The 23,642-nt window shown below is 40.9% G+C and overlaps 1 protein-coding gene across 1 annotated transcript; it reads right to left on the bottom strand.

Annotated features, from left to right (window-relative positions):
- Window positions 1-1,460: 1,460 nt before the first annotated feature.
- Window positions 1,461-21,914, bottom strand: Sell (selectin L). The gene is given in 11 exon segments (XM_028864498.2): window positions 1,461-1,953; window positions 3,013-3,061; window positions 7,514-7,532; window positions 11,417-11,545; window positions 12,857-12,982; window positions 12,985-13,041; window positions 14,549-14,734; window positions 17,694-17,801; window positions 18,264-18,650; window positions 20,890-20,971; window positions 21,775-21,914. Coding segments are annotated over 10 exon segments (1,116 nt in total). The 5' UTR covers window positions 21,778-21,914; the 3' UTR covers window positions 1,461-1,953; window positions 3,013-3,042.
- Window positions 21,915-23,642: the final 1,728 nt, after the last annotated feature.

Raw genomic sequence — 23,642 nt, forward strand, 5'->3', positions numbered from 1 at the left:
TTTCATTGATTTTTTTTTTTTTTTTTTTTTGTCAATCGTGTTTGGATGCATGGATCTCCCAGAGAAGGGGAAATAGAATGGATTTTGTAAGTGGACTGGGGGCCAGTGGGGATGGGAACAGGAGGGGGAGTCAGGTGGGAATGAGAGGGACAGAGGGAGAGAGTACTGGGAGAGACTACTGGAACTGGGGAGCATTTGGAGTGTGTGTAGAGACATAGTGTAGTGGAAACTCCCTGGAATCTACAAGAGTGACTATAGTGAAGTCTCCTAGCAATGGGAGATACAGAGCTTGAACTGGCCATCTTCTATAACCAGGCAAGGCTCCTAGCAGTATTACTGGGACATACAGCCACAAAACCTCTGACCTATAATCTGTCCTGCCTGCAAGATATGCTGGGGTAACGGAGGTGCAGAATTTATGGGAGCAGACATAAATGACTATTCCAACTTGAGATCCAGGCCACGAGAGGGAGCCCACGCCTGACACTGCCTAGATGGTCAGGAACCAGAGTCAGGACAGTCCAAAGACCCAGAATAGAACCAAATATGGATGGCACTAAAATTCTTTCAATAATAAAATTTAAAGTTTCAGTTCACAAAGCAGTTTCACAACATCACGATAATCCTATGATGTAAACAGGCAGGCTTCCTTATTTTAAAGGCAAATAAAACTAAAATCTCAAGGTAATAAACTCTATAGTCTTTGAGATTTACCTTATCATTGTAATAAAATCCTTAAAATCACATATTAAACTTACGTCCTGAATAGAAGACCGCATTTTGAAATCTTTATACATTGTGCCCCTCAAGAAATAGTCTTTCTTTTTGGTTCCTTGTCCCCGATGTTTTAAGTGACTAAGCATTTCAGGCAGAGCTGTGAGTGCGTGAGTCTATCTTTGTGTACCATACGTCTCTGTAGAGTGCACCCTAAGCCACGTGAGTGTGATTGACACCTACTAGTAGACACACTGGATGAAGGGTCTTTTGCAATAGTGATAGAATCTGAAATGACTTTAAGAAAGAAAAAAATCCTTATTTAAAAAAATATTTCCAGCCAGTTTCTTTTCTTTTTCTCTTTCTTTCTCTCATTTATTTATGTATGTCTCATAATGTATTTATTTGTTTGTTGTTTGTTTTGGTCTCACTATGTAGCCCTAGCTGGCCTGGAACTCACTATGTAGACCAGGTTGGCCTTGAGCTCACAGAGCTCTGCCTGCCTCAGTCTTTATCTCCCAAGTGAAAGCACTAAAGGCATGTGCTACTACATCCAATTCCAGTCAGTTTCTAACAATGTCCTGTCCTCCCATACAAATCCAGGTGCTGAAGTTAGCTGAATACTTATCACTGCACTTATATACTTTTTCTAATTTTTTTGAATGTATTTTATTCATTTACTGTTACTATTCTAGTTGGTGGCATGAACCTGGGAGAGTGAAGACTAAAAATGAGGTGGACTGAAGTCTCATACAAAAGTCATCTTTATTCAGGTCATTAGAAAGTTTGTATTTTAAGGGTTAGACAAAGTCATATGAGCAAAGTTTGAGAATTCAGGTAGTATACAGTCATGAGGGCAAGGTCACGTGAGTTTTGTCTTACACAGTCACGAGGGCAAGGACACATTAGTTCAAGTTATATACAGTCACGAGGACAACCTGTGCTTGGAAACATTATCTGAATAATAATGACAAAATGATGGGTAATCTGAAGAAAACCCACTCCTGTTCACACCGGGAAGGGTGAAAGCATATTTCAAGAACAAATCCAGTTATGCAGGAGCAAAGATTCCAGATCTCTTGTCTTGTTTACTCGGAGTTTTCTCACAAGCTCTCAGAAATCTCCTCACACAGCTTTCTTCATGGACTGTGTTCCAACAATTTACCAAGTGTCAAGCCACAAACTAGGAATTCCAGAGATCTGGCACAATCTCTTCTCTCAAGAAAGGTACAATAGCATCTAGGAAAAAAAAAAAAACAGCATATGTTCTCATATACAAACTACAGACAAACAGTTTTTAAAATTCTGCTGTATTTAAATGAATCCTGTTACAGATTTGCAGAGTGAAGTTGAAAAATGAGATAGCCTATGGGTTGGGCAAATTAAAGAGCTAGTTATAAAAGAGGTGGCAAGAGTTGGGGGATACCTCTCCTGAAACTTAGAGAGTAGAATTCATGTTTTTGAGTAGGAGATATTGGGGAAAGGGAAAGGTGTCATTCCAGCCTGAGCCCAGGAATCTTTCTACCTGTTTTATCTCATCTTCCTAATATCTAAGATATATTACCTGCAGCTCCAAGACAGTGGATTGTGTCATTATTAACAGTCAGTGACCGTTAGAACACTGACCCCAAGGAAGTTAGTGATGTTTAATAAAGAGAAGGGAAAATGCAAAACTAAAAGTCAGTGCAGATGATTTTCTCTTGTTTGTTCAGTGGCTGTGAAATGCTGTGTGCAGAAGTTAGCCACCTAAGCAAAGGCGATAGGGAAGGTGATGTGAACTACCACAGTGGCTTCTGCTCACAGAAAGCAGAGCTACAGTGCAAAGGAGACTTTTCCAACTTGGATAGAACACCATTCTTTGGAGGTGGAAAGCAAAGCTTTCTTTTAAATCAGCTTTATCATAGTTTATGGGCTATGTGCAAGCAGTATGAGTTTCCAGTTACAGATGATTCAAATTTTCACTGTGCTTGGCATCGGGTCCAGTACTGAATTGAAGTAGGAAACGAGAATTAGGAAAGAGAAAATCAGACATTTTTATATTCCACAGCAATCCTTTTCCTCAATAGTCTTATTTGTTCCTCCACAGAAAAGATAATAAAATACTGAGCTACATAAACAAAAATTATGGGCTAGGGTTAAGGGGCTGAGGAGGCAGGGAGGAGGTTAGAGGAACTATTGGTCATGTAGAAATCCTTCCAGATACACTGAAGCAAACATTTCATCTTCAGTGTGGGAGATGCCTGTGTGCAAAATCTTTGAGGGAGGATTTGAGGTTGTTTCCCAGTGGTTTTTTAGTACCTCGTGACTTTTCCTTTCACAGAGGATGAGTTAGTATGGATCATCCACCCTGAAAGAGAAGCAGCAGATTAAAAAATTAAACTACAGAGCTTTTAAAAATGGCAAAAAAATAAAAATGTTAGTAACACAGGTGAACATTCTCTATCTGAGAGAGGCAAGGAAATTGCAAAGTAATAATAATAATAATAATGATGATGATGATGATGATGATGATAATAATAATAATAATAATAATAATAATATAGGTAAACAGCCACTAACATGAAGAGAATCAAGGAATTACTTCCAGTTGGGAATTGTGGACAGGATGTGGAACATTTTAAAACAAATGGGGAAGAGACAGTGGAGCAACATTTTACACACTTATGTATTACCACCCCCAAATTAATGTTCTAAAGATTTATTTTGCTTTTAATTGTGCATGTGTGTGTGTGTATATGTGTATGTGCACTTATGAGTGAAGTTGTCTGAGGAGGCCAGAAGAGGGTGTCAGAGTCCCAGGAGTTGGAGTCACAGGCAGTTGTGAGCCACACCCAATGCAGATGCCAGGAACGTGGAGTCTCTGCAAGAGTGGTACACACTCTTAGCTGCTGAGTCAGCTCTCTGCACAGACCCCCCACCCCAAGTAAATATTTTAAATGTAGACTCTGATTCAGCCTGAAGTCTTGATTCTCCAAGAAGCTCCCCAGTGATGTTCCTACTGCTGGTCCACAGATCACGTCTTGTCATATTTCTGCAACACTGCTGATTTCCATGTTTAACACTTGAAGGACACTGCATACTGAATTACAGTGGAGAGGTGGGGGAGTGGAAGGTGATATGTGTAGCAGGAATCTTAAAGAGTCTTATTAATAAAATCAAACCTGAGCCAGGTATTGGGGTGAACTGGAAGATCAGAGAACCAGAACAAGCCACAGCTAACCTCACCTGGCCAACTTCTCAGCTGATCTTGTTTCCTCAGATTGGAAGCCTCTGTGTCCTCATATCCGAATGGCTCTCAGCTGAACTGTGCTGCTAGAAGCCTAAAGCTTAACCAGCCAAATGCTTAACCAGGCCAAATGCCTCTAGTTTCTGGTCCTTACGCCTTATATACCTTTCTGCTTTCTACCATCACTCCCTGGGATTGAAGGCTCACTCCGTGTGATTAAAGGCGTGTGTCACCATGCCTGGCTCTTTCCAATGTGGCCTTGAACTCACATAGATCCCAGATGGATTTCTGCCTCTGAAATGCTAGGATTAAAGGTGTGAGTGCCACCATTTTCTAGCCTCTGTATCTAGTGACTGTCTGTTCTCTGACCCCAGATAAATTTATTAGGGTACACAATATTTTGGGGAACACAATACCACCACAGATATGCTCAAATGAAAAGAGAGACCAGAGAAAATAAAAAAACCCATGAAAACAATAGTCAATTCTAAATGCTAGATTCTGGTGGAACATGACTTAGAGAAATGGTCACAAATTTAGATTTGTGAATATAGGTGCCACCATATTCTATGTTTCAACTGTGCCATTCTTGGAAAGGGTGGAGGAGAACCACATTTCTGTGTGTTTGCACCTTTCAAAAGGAGAACCAGATTCTGAGGCTCTGGTCTCGTGATGAACTGTCACGGTAAACCACCATGACAGCTGCAAACTTGCTTGCCAGTGTAGAAATAAAAAACGTTTGTGAAAGCAGAATCTCACACATACCCTCCTCTGAGGTTGGCATCATATCTTCCTGTGTATCTTGGGTGTAGCTTTTACCCAGGTAGAATTTAGAAACTAGAAACCAAATGAGGTGATAAACAGAACCCGTTTGCAGAAGAGTCAAAATAGCTAGCAAGAATCAAAACCACACATGCTCAAGGAGTCATTCATTCATTAGCCAAACACTAATAGCATTGAGTACAAAGAACTGTGAGAATCAACTTCAGTCAGAAAAAAAAAAAATCATACGGTGTTTAGTGTCGTAGTGTTCATCTTCCCCTTGGCTTGTTCTAGAGACACACCCTATTTCTTCCACCCCACCCTTCCTCAGTGCTATCACACAATGGTTTAGTGTGAAAATAAATCACCTTACTGGAAGAGGTGGGCCTCTGGTCTAACAACTTTAACCTGGAAGTCAAGAAATCTGAGATTTAGAAGTATAACAATTATCAGGCATTATCCCTGGATTCGGGCACTGCAAATCTCAGCTTCTCTGAATTATTCCTGGATGCAGGTGCTACAAATCTCAGCTTCTCCCTTTATTCAATGACTTCCCTTAAGCTCCTGTCATTTCCCCTTCTTCTGTTTCTTTACTGTAATTAGGGATAGCAATGCTCCCTATCTACACAAACTTGTAGGCATTATTTAATCATTTCAGACTTAAAACACTAAGAATAGTATGCAACATGGAATGTATATTTGATGAAAGTTTATTTTTTTTTATCTATTGTTTATTGTTGTAACTCTGTCACTGGCTCAAGGCCTGTAGGTAAGTTATTTACATACCGACAAAGATAGTTTTAACGTCATGTCCTCCATCTTTCTAGCCTAACGTTTTATGAACTGGGATCACCTTAGCTAATCAATGAGAGATGTCACAAGGCATCCAATCAGTTGATAGGTTCTATAACACCTGGTAGCTCTGGACATGCTGGTATGAGGAAGACACTCTTCCTTTCAACTTCAATTGCACAGATCCTCAACAAACCAGGGGCTCTAGGAAGCTCCAATCCTGGCCCCGAAATTTGCATTTAGACCCACCTTATTATGCCATTGTTTGAGCTATTTTTCTATTCTGAACCTTTTTATGATTCTCTCCCAGGTTCTGCCTTTCTTGTATGATTTTTCTGTGATCACTTAGACCAATGATTTTTTTTTATCAGTACAACATTTATCAGCCATTACCATTTCTGCCTTTTGTTGTTCTGCACTTCTAAATATTTCTGTCTTAACTCTCCAATTAGATAATTATTTCCCTGAGGTTAGAGTCAAGGACTTGATGCTTTGAGTGTCTCAGTAAAGCTTAACATTGTTCCAACATAAAAATGTTCAATAAAAAACTATTATTTGAGTAATTATTAAAAAACCAACAAGCTGTTAATAAGCAATTGGTAACTAATTTTATGCTAACTATTTTTGGCCAGCATCTTCAGCTGGCCTCCCAATCCTTGAACTGAACTGAACTGTTTTTGTTCTACAGCTATCAAAGCAGCTGTTGCTGTGGCCAGAACACCACTCTGGCTAGACAGAATGTGCCAACAGACTTTCACTCAGTAGGTAGGAGCACAAAAGAAACTTCACATCCTGTGGGTTTCCTGCTACAGAGATAGGAGGCCAGCCCCCAAAGAGACCCTTTGCTTACTAGGACTCCATCTACACAACTACAGTAATAAAAACGGAGTGAAAAAAGACTCCACTGACGCTCTGTCCCCACTCCCACCACTTTCCCCTTCTTCGTGGCAAATTCTAAAGAAAGCAGAACACGCTCTGCCTCCAGCCCTGTCCTCATCCCTTCCCCAGCTGACTTCTGTCTTGTTCTATGTGCTGAAAGTGGCCTTCCCATGGATGCCCTCAATGCACACAGTGGAAACGTGATGGTTCTTCTGACTGCATTTGAGACTTCCTATTTTTGTCTTTCCTTAGGATCTGGGATTCCCAGATATTCTTCATCCTCCTTCATCTGTCTCTCTGACACCTCTTTTCATCCTCCTTTTCTTCATTCCTTCCAGATAGGCCAGACTCTTCCTTGTGTCTGTGTTTTCCCCCAGCAATCTACATTATTACTCTACCGATAGAATTAGAGCATTGAGAACAGACTGGAGCAAATGCTTCTTTAGGGAAGCAGTGGGTAGAGTTCACACTCCACAGCTTTTTCTCATTTCTGAAGGCCAGTGCTTATTAGAGTAGTAGTCATTCACTCTTTTGTGTTAAGTATTGAGGGTCTGTGCCTGGGCAGTTCCTTGTTACAGATAGGTGAGTTGTTGGAAATGCTCATTGAATTGGATGTTTCTCAATTGTTAGATGTTGGTCCTGTAAGCTAAGACAAGAAACATAACAGAGTGCTTCTAACCCTCAAGAAAAATTCAGAGACTACCAGGAAACATTCCTATCGTATGGAACATTCTTTTTTTTTTTTTTTTTTGGTTTTTCGAGACAGGGTTTCTCTATGTAGCTTTGCGCCTTTTCCTGGAACTCACTTGGTAGCCCAGGCTGGCCTCGAACTCACAGAGATCCGCCTGCCTCTGCCTCCCGAGTGCTGGGATTAAAGGCGTGCGCCACCACTGCCCGGCGGAACATTCTTTCTTAATAGATATGTTTGTACATACATTCATTTAATTCCACTAGCATCAAAAACCTAAAGATTTTAATGGAAACCAGTGCTCAACTACCTTACCTGGAAATGCCACTTGTATGAGACCCCTATATAAATAACTACCATGGGGTTGTTGTTCTAACTATAACAGGAAGCACCCTAAGGAAATATAGAGATGAGATAAAATAGATGTGGAAATTCTTCATAGAAAAACTTACCTTTTCTGAGATTTCTTGCCTAAAAATAGAAGAGAGAATAGGAAAACAGTATCATCAAAAAGTAGACAATTTTAATTTTTTAAGTAAAGGCTGTGCACATCCCCATAACTGTCTTTTGAAGTACATTATGCATTTGATAAGTGGGCACACATGTGTGACTACGTGGATCTGGGGTACCAGTGAACATTCAGGGCTGTAGCATAACGAGTATGATGCATGTGCTTCTCGGGATTCCATTTCACCTGCTCTGCTGCTCCTGAAGCCAGAGCCTAGGCTGGATTCCCTCCCGGTCAGACCCAGTGTCCCATTCATAAGTTTATATCACACTTCATCCAAGCTCTAGCCCTTCCCTAAAGGACTTAGATGCTAACACTGTGAACCAATGTGTCAATGTCTCTGAGCTTCTCTTATGTGTATCCTGAGAATTTTACTCTGATTTTATTAGTTAGTAAGAATCAGTGAGAAGCGTGCAGCCTAATTTGAGTAACTAATGTATTTTCATCTATTTATGCAATCATATATAAAATCCATATCTCATACACATCTGCTTTCTCTTTTGACTGGCTGCATGGGATCTAGATCTGAAAATCACTTCCGTCAAGTGGGTAGGACTTCATGACACACACGTTTGTGTCCTAACATAAACCTTGGTTGCAATTTAGCTTTGCTTGCTCAGTTGGGGCTTTCTTTTCCTTACACTTTAGGTAATTTTGGTTGACTGTACAGTGTGTATTTTGTGAACTGAACTATGTTCTTTTTTAATGGAAAGAATGTAAATATTGATTACTTAATGGTCTGAAGAACTGAGGTCTGTTGGAAAGAAAAGAAAAAAGGAAAAAAAAAAGAAAGAAAGAAAGCTCTCTAAGAAGAAGACCACTTTGAGAGGGGAGGATTTCGTGTATGTCTGTGACTGTAAGCTGGTTGGTATTCTAGAACTGTCCCACATAGAGTGTAACTTTCTTATTGGGTTAACTAAAGAGCTGGTACTTAAAATGTTTAGGCCAAGGCAAGGAATATAATATACAAAACTCCAATTGCTTTTTAAAATTTTTTAAATTTTTAGAAATTAGTATTTCAAACCTTTTCATTCAAAATTTAGCTTTCAGATGATACGGACCAAATACGTTGATCAGGGAGAATCAAGTTCAAGTCCATTTGCTCATCTTCACAGAAATGATTTTTTTTCCCTTTTAGAAACAATGAAAGCAATAACAATAGATAAACAAAACCTGGTCATACTGAGGAGGTGTCTTGTCCTACTGAGGAAGTGCCTAGTCATACTGAGGGGTGTCTAGTCCTACTGAGGGGGTGTCTTGTCCTACTGAGGGAGTGTCTTATCCTACTGAGGAAGTGTCTAGTCCTACTGAGGGGGTGTCTTGTCCTACTGAGGAAGTGTCTAGTCCTACTGAAGAAGTGTCTAGACCTACTGAGGGAGTGTTTATTGAAGAGAAGAGAACTAATAGAGATGTGTTTAGTTTCATGAACTGGACTAACTCTGTGTATTGGGTCAGGTGGAAAACTCCAGGATGAACCTGAAGGCAAATGCTTTTTAGAGGTGCTATTCTGGATGGAAGAGCCACCTCTGACTTGAGCTCCTATGAAGGAATGATTTTCGAGCTTGGCCTAAAAATGCCATTGCCTTAGAGAATGAGAAAAGTTAGGAGTACTGAGTGTTTCTCGCTGAGCCCACAGCCAGAGTGCTTGTTTGTGGCCCCAGGAAAAGAAAGCTGAAGGCTGACTAGACCTCAAGATGATTAGGGCATGGGTAGCCCTTGCACCAGGTTCACAGGATCCATCTGAAAGAAGACAGTTTGGTCCTTTCATTGGCGCTCATGCTCTGGATTGTCCCCTGTCCCCCTTTCCAATCTGATTAACCCAATGAAACGATAACATACATGTACTAATGCATAAATACAAAATTATTATTTTCACTATGATTCTTATAAATGCATGTGTTTAATCTCTATGGGTTTATCTTGGGGACCTAGCCACCAATTCTACCAGTGTCTCTCCAGGGGAAAAAAAAAGAGACACTATTCATGTTGTAAAGAGCCAACTTATGGCTAAAATTTTTGGAGGATAACGTCATTCACTCGCAAGCTGGAGAGACCAGTAGATGTTTCACAGTTGAAAACTACTGAAGACAGTATAGTTACCCCAAATTTCCCTCCAGAGTCAGTGATCTCTGGGAGCTGGCACTCTTTTTGATGTCATAACTGTCACTAGCCCAAGAGCCCGTTATCTGTTTCCTGTTTGCCCCACTCCGATTCCCACAGCAGGGGCATGCCATTTTCAGGTTATCAGTTTGAGATCTTGTACAGAAATGACTGACTCCAAGGTTAAAACTTTTAAAAACAACCTACGGCCGTTCTCATCCCACTCATAACACAGCCTTAGCCAGCTAGCACCCACCAAACACTTGTGACTTTGATTCCATTCCTTTGAATCTACAACCACCTAGGAAAGGGATGGAATTTGGGGGTCACTACCCTCCTTAATAATAGGACTTATCACCCATGAAGTTTTTGAAGAGGTAGCCACCTTATTCAGGGAGCACGTATGATGAATGACTGCCTTGCTCTCAACTCAAGGCAGCAAGACAGTTGGAGTGAGGTTTTGAAGTCTCAGTGAAAAGACTTGTCAACGGTGGAAGGAAAATGTCATCCTTTGTTTTGTGCTGGTGCTGTAGTCAGTACTTGGTATAGTCTTGTGTGGCAGTAGTATCCAAACTTATGGAATTTCCACCAGCAGAACAGACATTGAACCTGTTCAGTGCTGACACATTTTAGTTAGTGGTGTTCTTGAACACAGGTAGTGCACCCTCCGTTGTCTTTATGGATTGGTGGAAAATGAATCTACCACCTCTTATTTTTAAATTTGGACAGAAGATCAAATCATAGTGGGAGATCATAGTGGGAGATAATATTCTTTCAATTGCCAATGCACTTGGGCTGGCTAACAAAATCCACAGTAATGAATCTCATGGAAAGGAAATTTAAGTGGCTATCAGCTTACATCACAGGAAGTAGCACATAGGAGTCAGCAGTTGTTTTAAGGTCATTCATGGTCCCTGACCTTAATACAGGGGTATCTTGAAAGCTGCAGGGGTATATGAATTTTACAGTTTTGAATAGATCTGCTAGATGAACTCAGGCAAAGGTGGCTGTGCACACCCAAAGGCTGCTGAAGACTGTGAGCCTGTGGCTGGTATACTGATCCCGCCTGAAGGTAAAGGTATCCAGGAGGGAGGAAGGGGGGAAAAGAAGGAATATTGTGTTCTCATGTAGCATTCTATTTCCTGGGTGTCAGAGAATGAAGTTTTGAGGAAGCCCTCCTTTTTACCTTTTCTTCTTTTGCCAACTTTCTGCCTTCTTTCCCCAATATATACATGGTGTACAAGGTTACAGCCTCAGTGAATAGATTCCAGAGAAAATCCGCAAGGATTTCTTCTAAGGGCAATACAACTTCCATGTGTCAATACCCAGACAGTTATGCGACTCTTAAAGACATCAGATGTTTGAAAACCTTAGATGGTAATAGATTCATTTCCCAATGTACTGTAGTGCTAAGATCAAAGTCATCCAGGCTCCTGGAAGACGCTGGCAATGCATCCTCTCTTCGAACAGATATAGAACCAAAGAACCCTTACAGTGTCTCATTTAGCTAAGCTCCTCATAGCAATTTGTCATGAAAAGGTCTGCTGAGGTGAACCATTGGCTGGCTCTTTTAAATAAATATGTACGTCAAGCTCAATGTCTCCAGGGACTTATGTCTACGGAGCATAGAAATCACTTGGCACCTGCTTCGGTTAAATGTCTTGCACTTTATTTCCTGTGGGGTTTCTTTCTCATTTTTTTTCTACTTAAAAATTGTTTTTACTTTGATGTTATTGAACACACCTACCTTTTTTTAACCTCCTTGCCAGCCAAATGATAAATGCCAGCCCCGAGAATGCGGTAACCATGACAGCCACCGGAATGAAGAGGGGGTTGTAATTGCCTTCCTTGATCTTTGAGAAACTTCTGTCCGTCTCTGAAGAGGAGTCAGTAAAGCATATGGTAAGAGCATTATTTCCTTATGATATTTGGCATTTTGGTCTCCTGATAGTCCCCCAATAATAACACATACAGCAGATGAGGGAAGTAGCATGGGAAGGCCCATGATGAGTATCCAACTGGGCTAGCCTCTAGCCTGGTGCCTGGGGATGAATCTAAAAATCCCAACAAGAAGTAGTCAGCATGATGTTCTGTCCCTGGTCTCATTTAAAGGTTGGCTTCTGAGCACAGAGAAGGGCTAGAAAGCTTAATATATAACTGCAAGGAAAATGAAGTCAGTGATCTGAGCTGGGTAAGTTGTCAATCAAAGGAAGATGTTACTATTCCTTAGTTAGGAGGTGTGCAAAACTGTTATTGCTTATATGTCCAGGATCTGCAGTGATCTAAAGTGATGCAGTGGTGGTGCCACTTGCCTTCATTTCCACCCAAGTAAATTAAAAGGACACTTCCACATATGATTTTGTAAATACAAACTAGTTTAATTTACAGCCTTTCATTGAAAAAAATATTAATCTGAAAAAAAAAATCTATCTTCTGACGCCCCCAGGTGAAGGAATCTACTTTTATGTATTGGCAACTGTTCATTTGCTAACGATGAGGAAATGAAAACTGAGTCGACTCAAAAGGAAATGTACTGAATAAGCCTGGCATACAGCCTTACTGTAACGTCCGCTCTACCCCTCCCTGCCTTCACCTGCACTCTATTCCAAATGCCCAGAGATCTTCATTGACAGCTTCTTCAGGGCCCAATCTTCTGTACTCTGTGCAGACGGTATCAGGACAGACATTGGGAGCTGCTATTTCATAAGCTAATGTAATGCTCACTTATTTTTAGCATTTTTTAATGTGCTCTGTTGGGGGTATATAGACAAAGATGAGAAACACATGGCTCTTCTCATGCATAGAGAGATTTGGAAGACTCAGCTTAGGATAATGGAGAATGTTCCACTGTGTTGGGAGTTAGGTAGTCATTGGTGACCTTTGAAGAGGCATATTAAAGGACTGACAGAGAAATCAGGTTGTGGTGGAATAGAAAATATGGGTAATACATAAATCAGTAGACAATGAGTTTAAAAGTAAGAAGAGAGTTGAGATTGCAAAAGATAATTATCATTAGAGGAGAGCCTGAGAATAGCCAAGGATTTTGTAGCACACGAGTGCACACACATTTCTAGGCCACGTGTATTGAGGGAAATGGAATGTAAATGTTTGTTAGCTCTTTCCCACCTTCTGCTAGTCAGCCAGCTCCCCCTTCAAGTCCCCAGTACTTCTGAGCAAAATTACTCACTTTGACATATTGGACGAGGACTGGACCAGACACCATCTGACCCGCAGACAGTTACTCTCTCCCCAATTAAGTCGGTTTCTTCAGAGCAGGAGAAGGTGCAAGCAGAAGCGAAGCTGAAGTTGGCCAGGGATGGCTGCATTCAATCGCTCCCAGATCAGGGGCCGTGAGAGGCTGGCATGCAGTCACTTCAGCGGGGACACAACGACACGGAACAGTGTTGGTGACCAAAGGCATTTGTCAAGCTTTTATTAGCATAAACTAATTATGCACAAGAATGGATTTCATTACGACATTTCCATAGATGATGTGGCATTGCAGTTGGATCACATTCAAGCCACCTCCTTTAACCTCTCTTGTCCCACTGTCAGCCTCATTATTAGTCCTGAGGCTCTTTGTTTCATTTTGTTTTTAACTTTTATGCATATGAGTACCTGCACGTGTGTATGTGCTGCATAGGATTATCTTTAACTAGAATTACAGGTGGTAGTGAGCCACCTAATGTGACCCAATCCAGGTCCTCTGCTAGAGGAACAAATACTCTTAAGCACTGAGCCTTCTCTCCAGCCCCCACTCACAAGTTTTCAACCAAAGCCACTAGACTTAAATCACTGGAACCATCCACATGAATCTAGACATTTCTAATTTTCTAATTTGTAGCAATTACTTTTGACAGTGCTTCCAGGATTTTTTAAAATGTGATATTGAGTAACAGTTGGTCAGGGGTGGAGCCAACAAGGCTCCAATAGCCCATGGTGGCATAAGGTAGTCAATCCAGGCTGCTGCCCCAGCATGGGAACATGCCAACCCTGCTGGAAATGCCATACCGTACAGCCTTGGACTCAAGAGCATGCATGGCACATTCTCAGTGCCTGCAAAGATTCCAGCCTTCTCATGTGTTGTGACATCTACTCAAGCAGTTAACAGACACCCCCATCCCCAAAAGCGGGCTTAACTTTATACAATTCATCACTTAACATCCATTGAGTTCTATCACTTCAATGATGGATTTTGGGTTTCATTAGAGAATTAAACTAGGGAACCAGAAATATAAATGTAGAAAGCCTAACCAGAACTTCATAAACACAAACCCCACCGGTTTTTATTTTCCATCTGTGTGTGGCAAACCTTGTCAGTCAAAAGAGGATGAAACCTACTCTGTTTCAGATGAAAACAATAGAGAGCATGGCCTTTGTTTTTCACAGCTATTGTTATTCTCCTGAGCTCTTTCACAGGAAAAAAACAAATAAAAGATGACTTTAAAAATGTACCAAGTGCAACAACCAAGAAAGACCTCTACTACCTCTGAGGGAAACTGGTTGGTGCTAAGTAGGGCACCACATAAAATGGGTGTTATTGAAAGGAGAGGAACCAAAGTTCAACTGAGGTTCATCAAGGCTTTATGGGATGACAATGAGAAAAAATAAAATATAGAGTATAACTCCAATGTATTGCCATCAATCACATTATAGAGTGCCAGTTGACTTTTGGGTTTTTTTGCTTATTTGTTTTAGAGTTTTGCCTTTCATTTTAGTAAGGCAAAAAAGAAAACCTTTTGAAAAGCTTCAAACTACAATCAAAGTTGGGTTGAATTATATGTAGAAGAAATAGACTTCTAAGCAAGACTCATCTATGTTTTCTCAGATTGTAGGCACAAGCTTGTCACAACGAAGAATCCGCTCTGAAGTCACGTACCTTGACAGACTGGCTCTAGGGATGACCAGTTCCCATCTGGTCCACAGCGAGTTTCTCCAATCCCAAGTAGTTCTGATCCCTCAGAGCAGTTGAAAGCACACTGTGAGTGGAAGCTGAAGTCTCCCAAGGGGTGAGTGCAGTCCATAGCACCCAGTTCTGGGGCCATCAAAGGCTCACACTGGACCACTTTAATGGGGAGAAAAGAAGCAAGATTGGAAAGAGTTATGAGGATCAGATGGATTTGAGTCTTGTCTCTGATACTTGATAATTATTGGTCTGTCTTGGGGTCCAAAGAAATATTCTAAGAAGAAGTGGTCTCTGAACTATGTTTTAAAGATGACCAGGTTTGTGATCCACGTGTAGAATCATAGAGAAGATCATTAACAAAGCCACCAGAACACAAAGTGTATGTGGAAAGCAGAAAATTGCCAAAACATTGATATTGATGAGTCAGAGCACCATCTGAGGTATGTATAGGGAGAGGGCAGCAGAGACAAAGTACTCATCATTTTCATTCTACTACTGAGCACCTGCTATGTATCAAGCATCTTTTTTTTGGGGGGGGGGGTTTCGAGACAGGGTTTCTCTGTGTAGCTTTGCGCCTTTCCTGGATCTCGCTCTGTAGACCAGGCTGGCCTCGAACTCACAGAGATCCGCCTGCCTCTGCCTCCCAAGTGCTGGGATTAAAGGCGTGTGCCACCACTGACCGGCTTCCAGCATCATTTTTAAACTTAATGAGCTCAGATTTTACCAAGATAAATGATAGGGACAAATTAAAGAGTGAATGGTCGTGTGTGTGTGTGTGTGTGTGTGTGTGTGTGTGTGTGTGTGTGTGTGTGTGTAATGTTCTGATTATTTTTCATCGTCAGCCTGCTTGCAGTATGAGTAACTTACTTGCAGGGAGCTAGTTTAAAGTTCTGGAGCTCATCTAGAGACTATAGCAGTAACAGGAGAAAGACACCAAGGGCAAGGCTAGTAGACAAGCAGGAGAGAAATTGGAGAAGTACCAAGTTATAAAATGCAATTAACAAGAGGGCTGGTTGGGAAGAAGAAGGGAATTGGCAGAAGTGGAATGGGGAGAGGGGGTGAATGTTATAACTGTGCATTATATGCAAGTGTGATAGTGCCAGAAAATTTTAAATTAATAAGAATTATTTTATTGAATTGTATGTGTTTGGGAGTTTTGCCTGCACATCTATGTGTACACCATATGTGTGCCTGAAACCACAGGAGGTCAGAAGAGGGCACTGTATCCTCTGGAACAGAGTTGTAGATATCTGTGGGCCACCATGTGGATACTGGTAACTGAACTCAGGTCTTCTGTAAGAGCAGCCAGTGCTCTTAAGCCAACCCATCTCTCCAGCCCCATAAAATAAGCAAAGTTTTTGAAAACTGAATTTGCATTATGTTATCTTACACGAGTGTTGGAGGAGGTAACAGTTTCACAGTAGAGTCATTTCGTGTGTTATTTCCATGTAATGTGGTTACAACCACACACACACACAAACTGCCTTGGGACACTTGACTTGTAGACATCCAAGACAACATCCTTAGCATATTTAGAGGTCATGGCTAAAGACAGGTTTGTCACTCCAAAGATCATATAGGTGTATGAATCCACAAAATTCAGGAAATTTGATGAAAGAAACACACCCAGTCAGAAAAACAATAGATAAGAGAGAGATGCTAAGACTAAGGGTTTATGGCCTTGGATAAGTACCAATGGAAGAACCCGGGAGAAATTATTATACTAAATTATTATCTTAAAAAGACAATCAGAAAAGGATATGATGGAAAGCAAGCAAGAAAACATGATGTTTAAAAAGGAGTGGCATAAATGGACAGACCAACAATATGGTAGAGGGAAGTGTTTGAAGAGAGTCACAGCTTGGGGATTAGCGAATTAGTCAGATCTATTCAGTTGGTTAATACTGAAATTAATGTTAGTTTCAGTCCTTTATTCCTGAAAAACATTACTTTTCTTCTTCTTATAGCTTTCCGTTGTGTGTGTTAGACACATCAAACACACTTTGAAACTCAGCCAGCCTCAAAGGATTTGATCCTCCTTCCTGGAGTCGTTGACTGAGTCCAAGGCTCGGACTTTGCACACGTGTGCTCTCTCCTTTCCAGGTCTACCCCAGCATCTCTGAGTGGCTTCACGAGGCTCCCAATGACTCTTCCACCCCCTTTTCTTGGAGGTCCCTAGCAGAACTCCTTTGTGTCGTTTCTAGGACAACACTCGTTGCAAATAAAGGACAAGTGATTTTACTAGATTTCCCCACAAGCTTATTCCCGTTCATATCATATTCCTTCAAGCTTGATCGTTGAACATACCTAATTTCTATTAATTAACTGTAAATCCCATAAGTACAGGATCTTTCATAACTTGCTTCTGTATTCTCCAGAAATACCCAAATACCCAGGGCAGGATTTATTATTAAATAACTGTGGCATAGTCTGTGTATCATATGTGAGTTCTTTCCTTTACTATTCCTCATTGTATCTGTCTATAGAAGAACAGGAGTGCCTTCCAGATACCTCACTCTCCTGATGGTAAATATAATCGTTTCTGTCAGTTTTTAGAGTTCTGCTTAATCCAGCAAGCTCATTAGATTATGACATCCTTGAAAGCAGGGATCCACAAGACCTGGTTTCTTTCTTTCTTTTTTTTTTTTTTTTTTTTTTTTTTTTTGGTTTTTCGAGACAGGGTTTCTCTATGGAGCTTTGCTCCTTTCCTGGAACTCACTTGGTAGCCCAGGCTGGCCTCAAACTCACAGAGATTCACCTGGCTCTGCCTCCCGAGTGCTGGGATTAAAGGCGTGCGCCACCACCGCCTGGCTCAAGACCTCGTTTCTTATTGTAATCTGCTCAGCTTTGGCAAATCTCAACACCTCGTTCTTCGTGGTACTTCAAAACACTTGAGAAGTAAATTGAAACTGCACGTTGGCTTATGAAATGTTTTCAGGAAGACAGCATTGTGAAAGCCCAATTTTCTGTTCAGAACTTCCCATTTCTTAGAATGGTTCATATTAGGTTGTTCCTGGTGTATCATTTTGCCCCAACCAGCTGCTCTCCTAAGCTATTATGGTTCTTGTGACTAGGGGTGAGAGGAAACAAGCGAACAATCAAAAAGGAAGAGGCTTACCATACTGACACTGGGGGCCATAAAACCCCTCATCACAGCTGCAGGTGTAATTGTTGATGGTTTCCACACATTCTCCATGGCCACTGCAAGACCCTGACTGGCAAGAGGCTATAAGCAGATAAGACAAAGACATTTTAGTGTGATTACATCCATACTCCCTTCCTCACACACACAAAAAGCTTTTGTTTGACACTATTATAATAAACAAGAAAGATTTGCTTAAGTACTCATAACATTTTTGCACAATAATACATACTAAAATTGTTATTTATGGGATTGTCTAGCCATTTGGCTATAGACATTTATTTGCTTTTAGAATGAATTTCCTGCCTGTCACCGGGACACAGGCTGTCTATCTCTATTTCCCACATAACATACAACCTGAATAGAACCTGACCTAGTGGTTGAGCCCAGGGACCAGCTTTACATACAGAATACCCAGAAGTGCTGTACTTAAGGCTTATGTAGGATTATTTCAGAATGAACTAGCAGTTTCTAGGTAATGAGTCGGATTATTCCAACTTTGGTCCTCCCAAGTCAGAGTCGGACAGGAGTCTGGTCACTGCCCACCTGTGTAGCAGAGAGCTGCCTTTCGTTTGTGGCAGGCGTCATCATTCCATTTCCCAGAGTCTTTTTCCCTCTTGATGTAGATCTCTACGCAGTCCTCTTTGGACTTCTTGTTGTTGGGCTCCCCAGCTCCCCAGTTCTCTGCTTCTTTAGTGAGAGGCTTGTTGGTTCCTACCCATGTCCATGTTTTTCCAATCTTCCGGATTCCTATCCAGTAGTAAGTAGGGTTTTTGGGCAAGGTCTTCTCCAAGTACTCAATTTCTCTCTTATTTTGTATGGCCACTAAATCTGTGTAATTTTCCCTGCAGAATTTTCTAGCATTTTCCCAGTTCATGGATTTTTCAGAATAGTGGTAAGTCCAACAGTGAGTTCCATAGTGTGCCAGGAAGTCTGAAAAACACCGGAAAATATGATGACTCATAGGATGTTCTAGGACCAGGCACTGATGCAGGCTGCCCATCACTCAGAGATGAAGAAACAAGAACCCAAGAGAACAGGCATGCATCTTAGGTTCACATTGTTAGCCATTAGCAGACTTGGATCCTACTCAAGGACTAGTATTCATAAATATATCTTTTTTGTTTGTTTTTTTTTTTTTTTTTTTTTTTTTTTTTTTGGTTTTTCGAGACAGGGTTTCTCTGTGTAGCTTTGTGCCTTTCCTGGAGCTCACTTGGTAGCCCAGGCTGGCCTCAAACTCACAGCGATCTGCCTGGCTCTGCCTCCCAAGTGCTGGGATTAAAGGCGTGCGCCACCAACGCCCGGCTCATAAATATATCTTTGTAGATTTATTTTAATGGAAAACCTTTCTCAAAATTCTTTCAAGTGTAATTTGTCCAATATATTTTTAGAAATATATGTCACTAACAGCTCTAAACTTCACACTATATTTTCTAGTTCTGGGATAACTTCCTAAAGGCTAACACAGAACACATACAAAATTTCTCTTTTAGGTAAAGTAAAATAGAATCAGGAAACACAGTGACATAATTTTAAGTACTTTTCTGGAACATAAAAAGATGAAACCTTATTGTAGAATAAGCTACTATTGGGTAAGCCTCCATACATTGTCCAATTGTTGTGCATCTAGACTCATTGTAAAGAAAGAGCAATATACATAAAAAATAATTCAAAGACACAAAATTGACTACATCATGTTCTATATTCAAAGATACTCAAATAATGGTATCCAATAAACATATGGGAGCTTCAAACATGAGGGGTTTGAAGAAAGCAAACACAACACATAATTGTACACAGTGACCATGATGACATTGGCCTTCTAAGTATGGTATGATCTCTGTGAAGTAAAATAAAAGATTTAACAGCCATCAATTCATTGAGTTTTTACTTCATAAGGTGAGTACTACAGAGAAATACCAAAACTTCCTTCTAAATGTTTTTGCTTAAGCCCGTAGTCCTGAGCTGCTCTCAACCTGGATCAAGAGATTTCTTTCTCAAGTGGATAGCAGTCAATAGAAGGATGCGTAACTGTTAAATTCTGAGAATAAGAGACTCAGTGCTCAGCCCTAAATGGGACATCTCTGTTAAACCAACAACCATCAAGGCTCATTGCAGAAAAGACACAAAGGATGTAAGAGCCAGAGGATGGGGAGGGGCGCTGTGCAATGCGGTCTTTTGGACATGACGTGGTGAACTCAATCTTGAACTCACAGCAGCTGTGATTGTCTAGACAAGACATGCACAAGATCAAGCATAGATGGGGTAGAGGATCTCTGGCCCCAATCCCTACTGAGGAGCTATTGGCAGTGAGCAGCTGCTGGGGAGGGAGCACCATTCTTTCTGAGGATGTAGCCACTGCTAGGTTTCCCAAGCTCCAGCAGAAGGATCACATCATAAACATATGGGTAGCACTAACTGGACTTAACAGGTTATCAAAAAAAGGGAAGAATAAAAAAGAAAGGAAGTTGGGAAGGACATGTTGGGAGTGACATGGGGTAAGTTGAAGGGGGAAAAGGAATATAAATATGATCATATTTTATTGTACATGTATAAAACTCTCAAAAGTAAAGAAAAATTAACAAAACAAAGACAGAATGTGCTCACTTGTTCTGAGCTGAAAAGCCAAGTTAAGGAAGAAGGAAACATGAGTATCTTAGTCAATGGTTTAAAAAGTTCAAATTTATTGATGAAGAGTCTCTAAGGCTTAAAACATAAAACATGTAACATCAGTAGAAAGACAAGAAAAAAAAACCTCCCCAAACATAAACAAAAACCCAGCCCTTAAGCAACCCACACTGTGACCATAAACATTCACTTGGTGCACAGAAAACTATTAATAGAAAGTAAGATGTAAAATAAGTAAGTGTTTCGGGTAATAAGTGTTATTAGAGGTTTCCCAATTAGCTGCATTACTTCATAGTGGAAGGCTATTGTGCAGTTCTCAGGATTAGGGCTCTTCACTAGAGAATGGGGTACATAATGCTGGTGTTAGGCTCAGAGAAATGCAGAAGATCAAAGGAAGAACAGAGAGTCCTTAAAAGAATTAATAGCCAAAAAAAATTAATAGCTATCTACCTGATTATTTCCCCTGCAACTGTACAGTCTCAATGGATATTAAGCAAAGAATAATCACAAACTATAAAGGCTTAGCAAACTACGAAGGACTTACCACAGCAGAGCACTGTCCAGACCCACAGCTTGAGGATGCTCCATGAGCCCCAGTGAGTACTCTGACATCTCCATAGAAACAGCTGTAAATGAAAGGGCAAATGATACTTAAACTTTTTACTACAAACCTACACTCCCTTAAGGTGGTGCCCTACAATTTTCTTTTAAAAAAAAAAATAGAGCTCATCAGCCTAATGCTTTATCCAAAGTAAAATATTTGGGGGATATGGCTGAAAACAATGGCAACCAATTTACTCCAAACTGGTGCACTGTTTTATTTCATTTTGTTTCCATGTTTCAGTCCCAAGTTGTTGATCATTATCAAGAGGATGGTTTTTTTTTCTGCATTTTAGTAACCTTGGGCTGAGCTTTCAATCAAACTAAATACTATTTTGAGTGCATGTTTTTAATGTTCATTGGTATTTAATGGACTAATGAAGTTCAGATTTGCTGTCTTCTCACACTAAGTCATGATGGATTCGTGAGTGAATGATATAGCCAGACACCACAAAAGGAAAACAAGTCATCTTTTCCAAGTAGGAAGCAGTACAATTTGAACAGCGCAAACAACGAAGCCATAGATTTTTTTCTGTACATCTTAAGACAAGTTGTGCTTGTCTATCACTTCTCAGGTAGCCCCTTGGTGCCACGGCACAGTCCTAATCGCAATAGCACCTCTTTCAGAATGTCAACAGAGCCAACCCCAAGGGAACAAGTCAGCAAGAAACAGATCAGAGTCACTTTTTTGAGACAACATGCTTTTTTGTTTGCTTGTTTCTATCTTTCTTAAAATCAGAGACGACAGCTTCTTGCCCCTTGCCACCTGCCTCTTCAACCCCAAGGAAATATTTGAATGTCTAGAGATCTTATAAGCTAGAAGGCTCACCATGGCTCGCTGGGTCTCTCTGCGGTTCCCCTGCAGCCCTCAGCCTTCAGCACCTGGGGCTCTGGAGGTTCTTGCACAAGGAGGGCGTGCAGCACTCAGGAAGAATGTGCTAAGTGTTACCAACGGGGCTTGCTTTCTTTCATTTCTCTAACCCAGTCTCACATCCTCCTCCCCCTTTTCTTCCCCTTTCTCATCTCTCTTTTTCCCCACCCCTTTCTTAAGCGGGTCTCAATCATCTGCCCTGAGAACACAGTAGCTGGCTAGAAGCTGTGGCAACTGGAGTCTTCAGCACATCCACTGAGTCTTTTCTGTTCACCTGCGCATCCTTCCTTCTCTCCCTGCTTCCCTTTGGTTTCCCTGTTGTTTGGTTTTAGAAACACCTGACTTTGAGGTAGGAGACCCTGAAAGTGCTGCAGAGAAAGAGTCACTTCAGATCCAGTTACAATGCTGTTAAACTTGAGTAGCTCTCTCTGGAAGACCTGGCCCAACTCAAGTTTCTTTCCTCCTCTTCCCTTGCTCACCCCCTAGTGGAAATCCTTGTTAATGGCTTGTCTGAAATTTAAACCCTAAATACAATCCCCAGGTTCTAGCTTTTGGCCCTAGTTTGGGGACTTAGAAATACCTTGAGTACAAAATGTGAAAGAGATAAGACAGCATATGAAATTTGAATTCGGCCAATTAAAGGCAATCTAAAACCAGTCACGGACATAACAGTGTTTGTATTGTAAGAAAGTTAATAATAATAATGACAAACATCATGACATGTATGTGCACACACACACACACACACACACACACACACACACTAAAGTAGTAACAACAATAACAACAGTAGAATTTAACAGGTCATGTTAATTACCTTTTAATATACTACAGGGAAGGAACTAGTACTAGTCTTATTTTTTACATTTATTTGTTGTTAGGTAATTTCATAGCTCCTTGGTGCTTAATCCACCCCCAAGTACTACTGACTATCATCCCCTGAAAACTCGCCAACATGTTTCTCAGCTTCATGCACTTTCTTGCTTTTTATAACCTACTAAGTCTAAGTAGTGCTGCCTGTTAGAATGTTGACTGCTCTTTCTGGCTTGAACATGTGCAGGTAACCATGCCTACAGTGAGTTCATGGATGTAACACCTCTGTCAATGGATTACCATGTTGAAACAATGAATGGACTTTCTGAGAAACAGGAGAGTATGTATACAAGTGAAGGACCAGGAGACCCAGTGATGTAATTCAGCTCAGGCCCAAAGCTTGAGAAGCAGGATTACCAGCATCCTAGACCAGGGTGACATAAATGTCAGAGCTCAGGGTGACTTTGTTCTTCCTCCAACATGAAGTTTAATTTGGATGCTTAATGAGTTAGATAAGGTCTACCCATATCAGGCCTGTGTATTAACCCCACAATAGTAGGAAGAATGTATGTATCGGTAGGGAGGAGCCTCACTGTGAACCTAGTCCTGGGGATAATCGAATCTTCAGTGTAAATTAATGTGAACTTTTTTGAGTTACAGCAACTGAGACTGGCAGGCAGCAAAAACTTTGTTTCCTTGGTCTTGGTGATTCTTTTAGATTATTAACATGTTTGGATACTTTTTGGTATTGGCACAGGAGCCTATATGTATAAAACTTCACCCATACTGGAATAATTATGACCAAAGAGAGATAATGGGAAGTATTGACTAGAATGTGGAGGAACTGGAACCCTTCTCATTGTAAAATGGAACAGCCTCTTCGGGGGGAGAGTGGGACCAGAGTTCCTCTAAAAATAGAAAAGAGTTCCTGTGTGACCTGCCTCCAGGTAAATGCGAAAGGGGGTGGAGAGAAGGTTGCACCTCAACAGCTGCACTCAGGTGTTCACAACAGC

This window comes from Peromyscus leucopus, chromosome 15, assembly GCF_004664715.2.
Source record: "Peromyscus leucopus breed LL Stock chromosome 15, UCI_PerLeu_2.1, whole genome shotgun sequence".
In the NCBI taxonomy this organism is placed as follows: Eukaryota; Metazoa; Chordata; class Mammalia; order Rodentia; family Cricetidae; genus Peromyscus; species Peromyscus leucopus.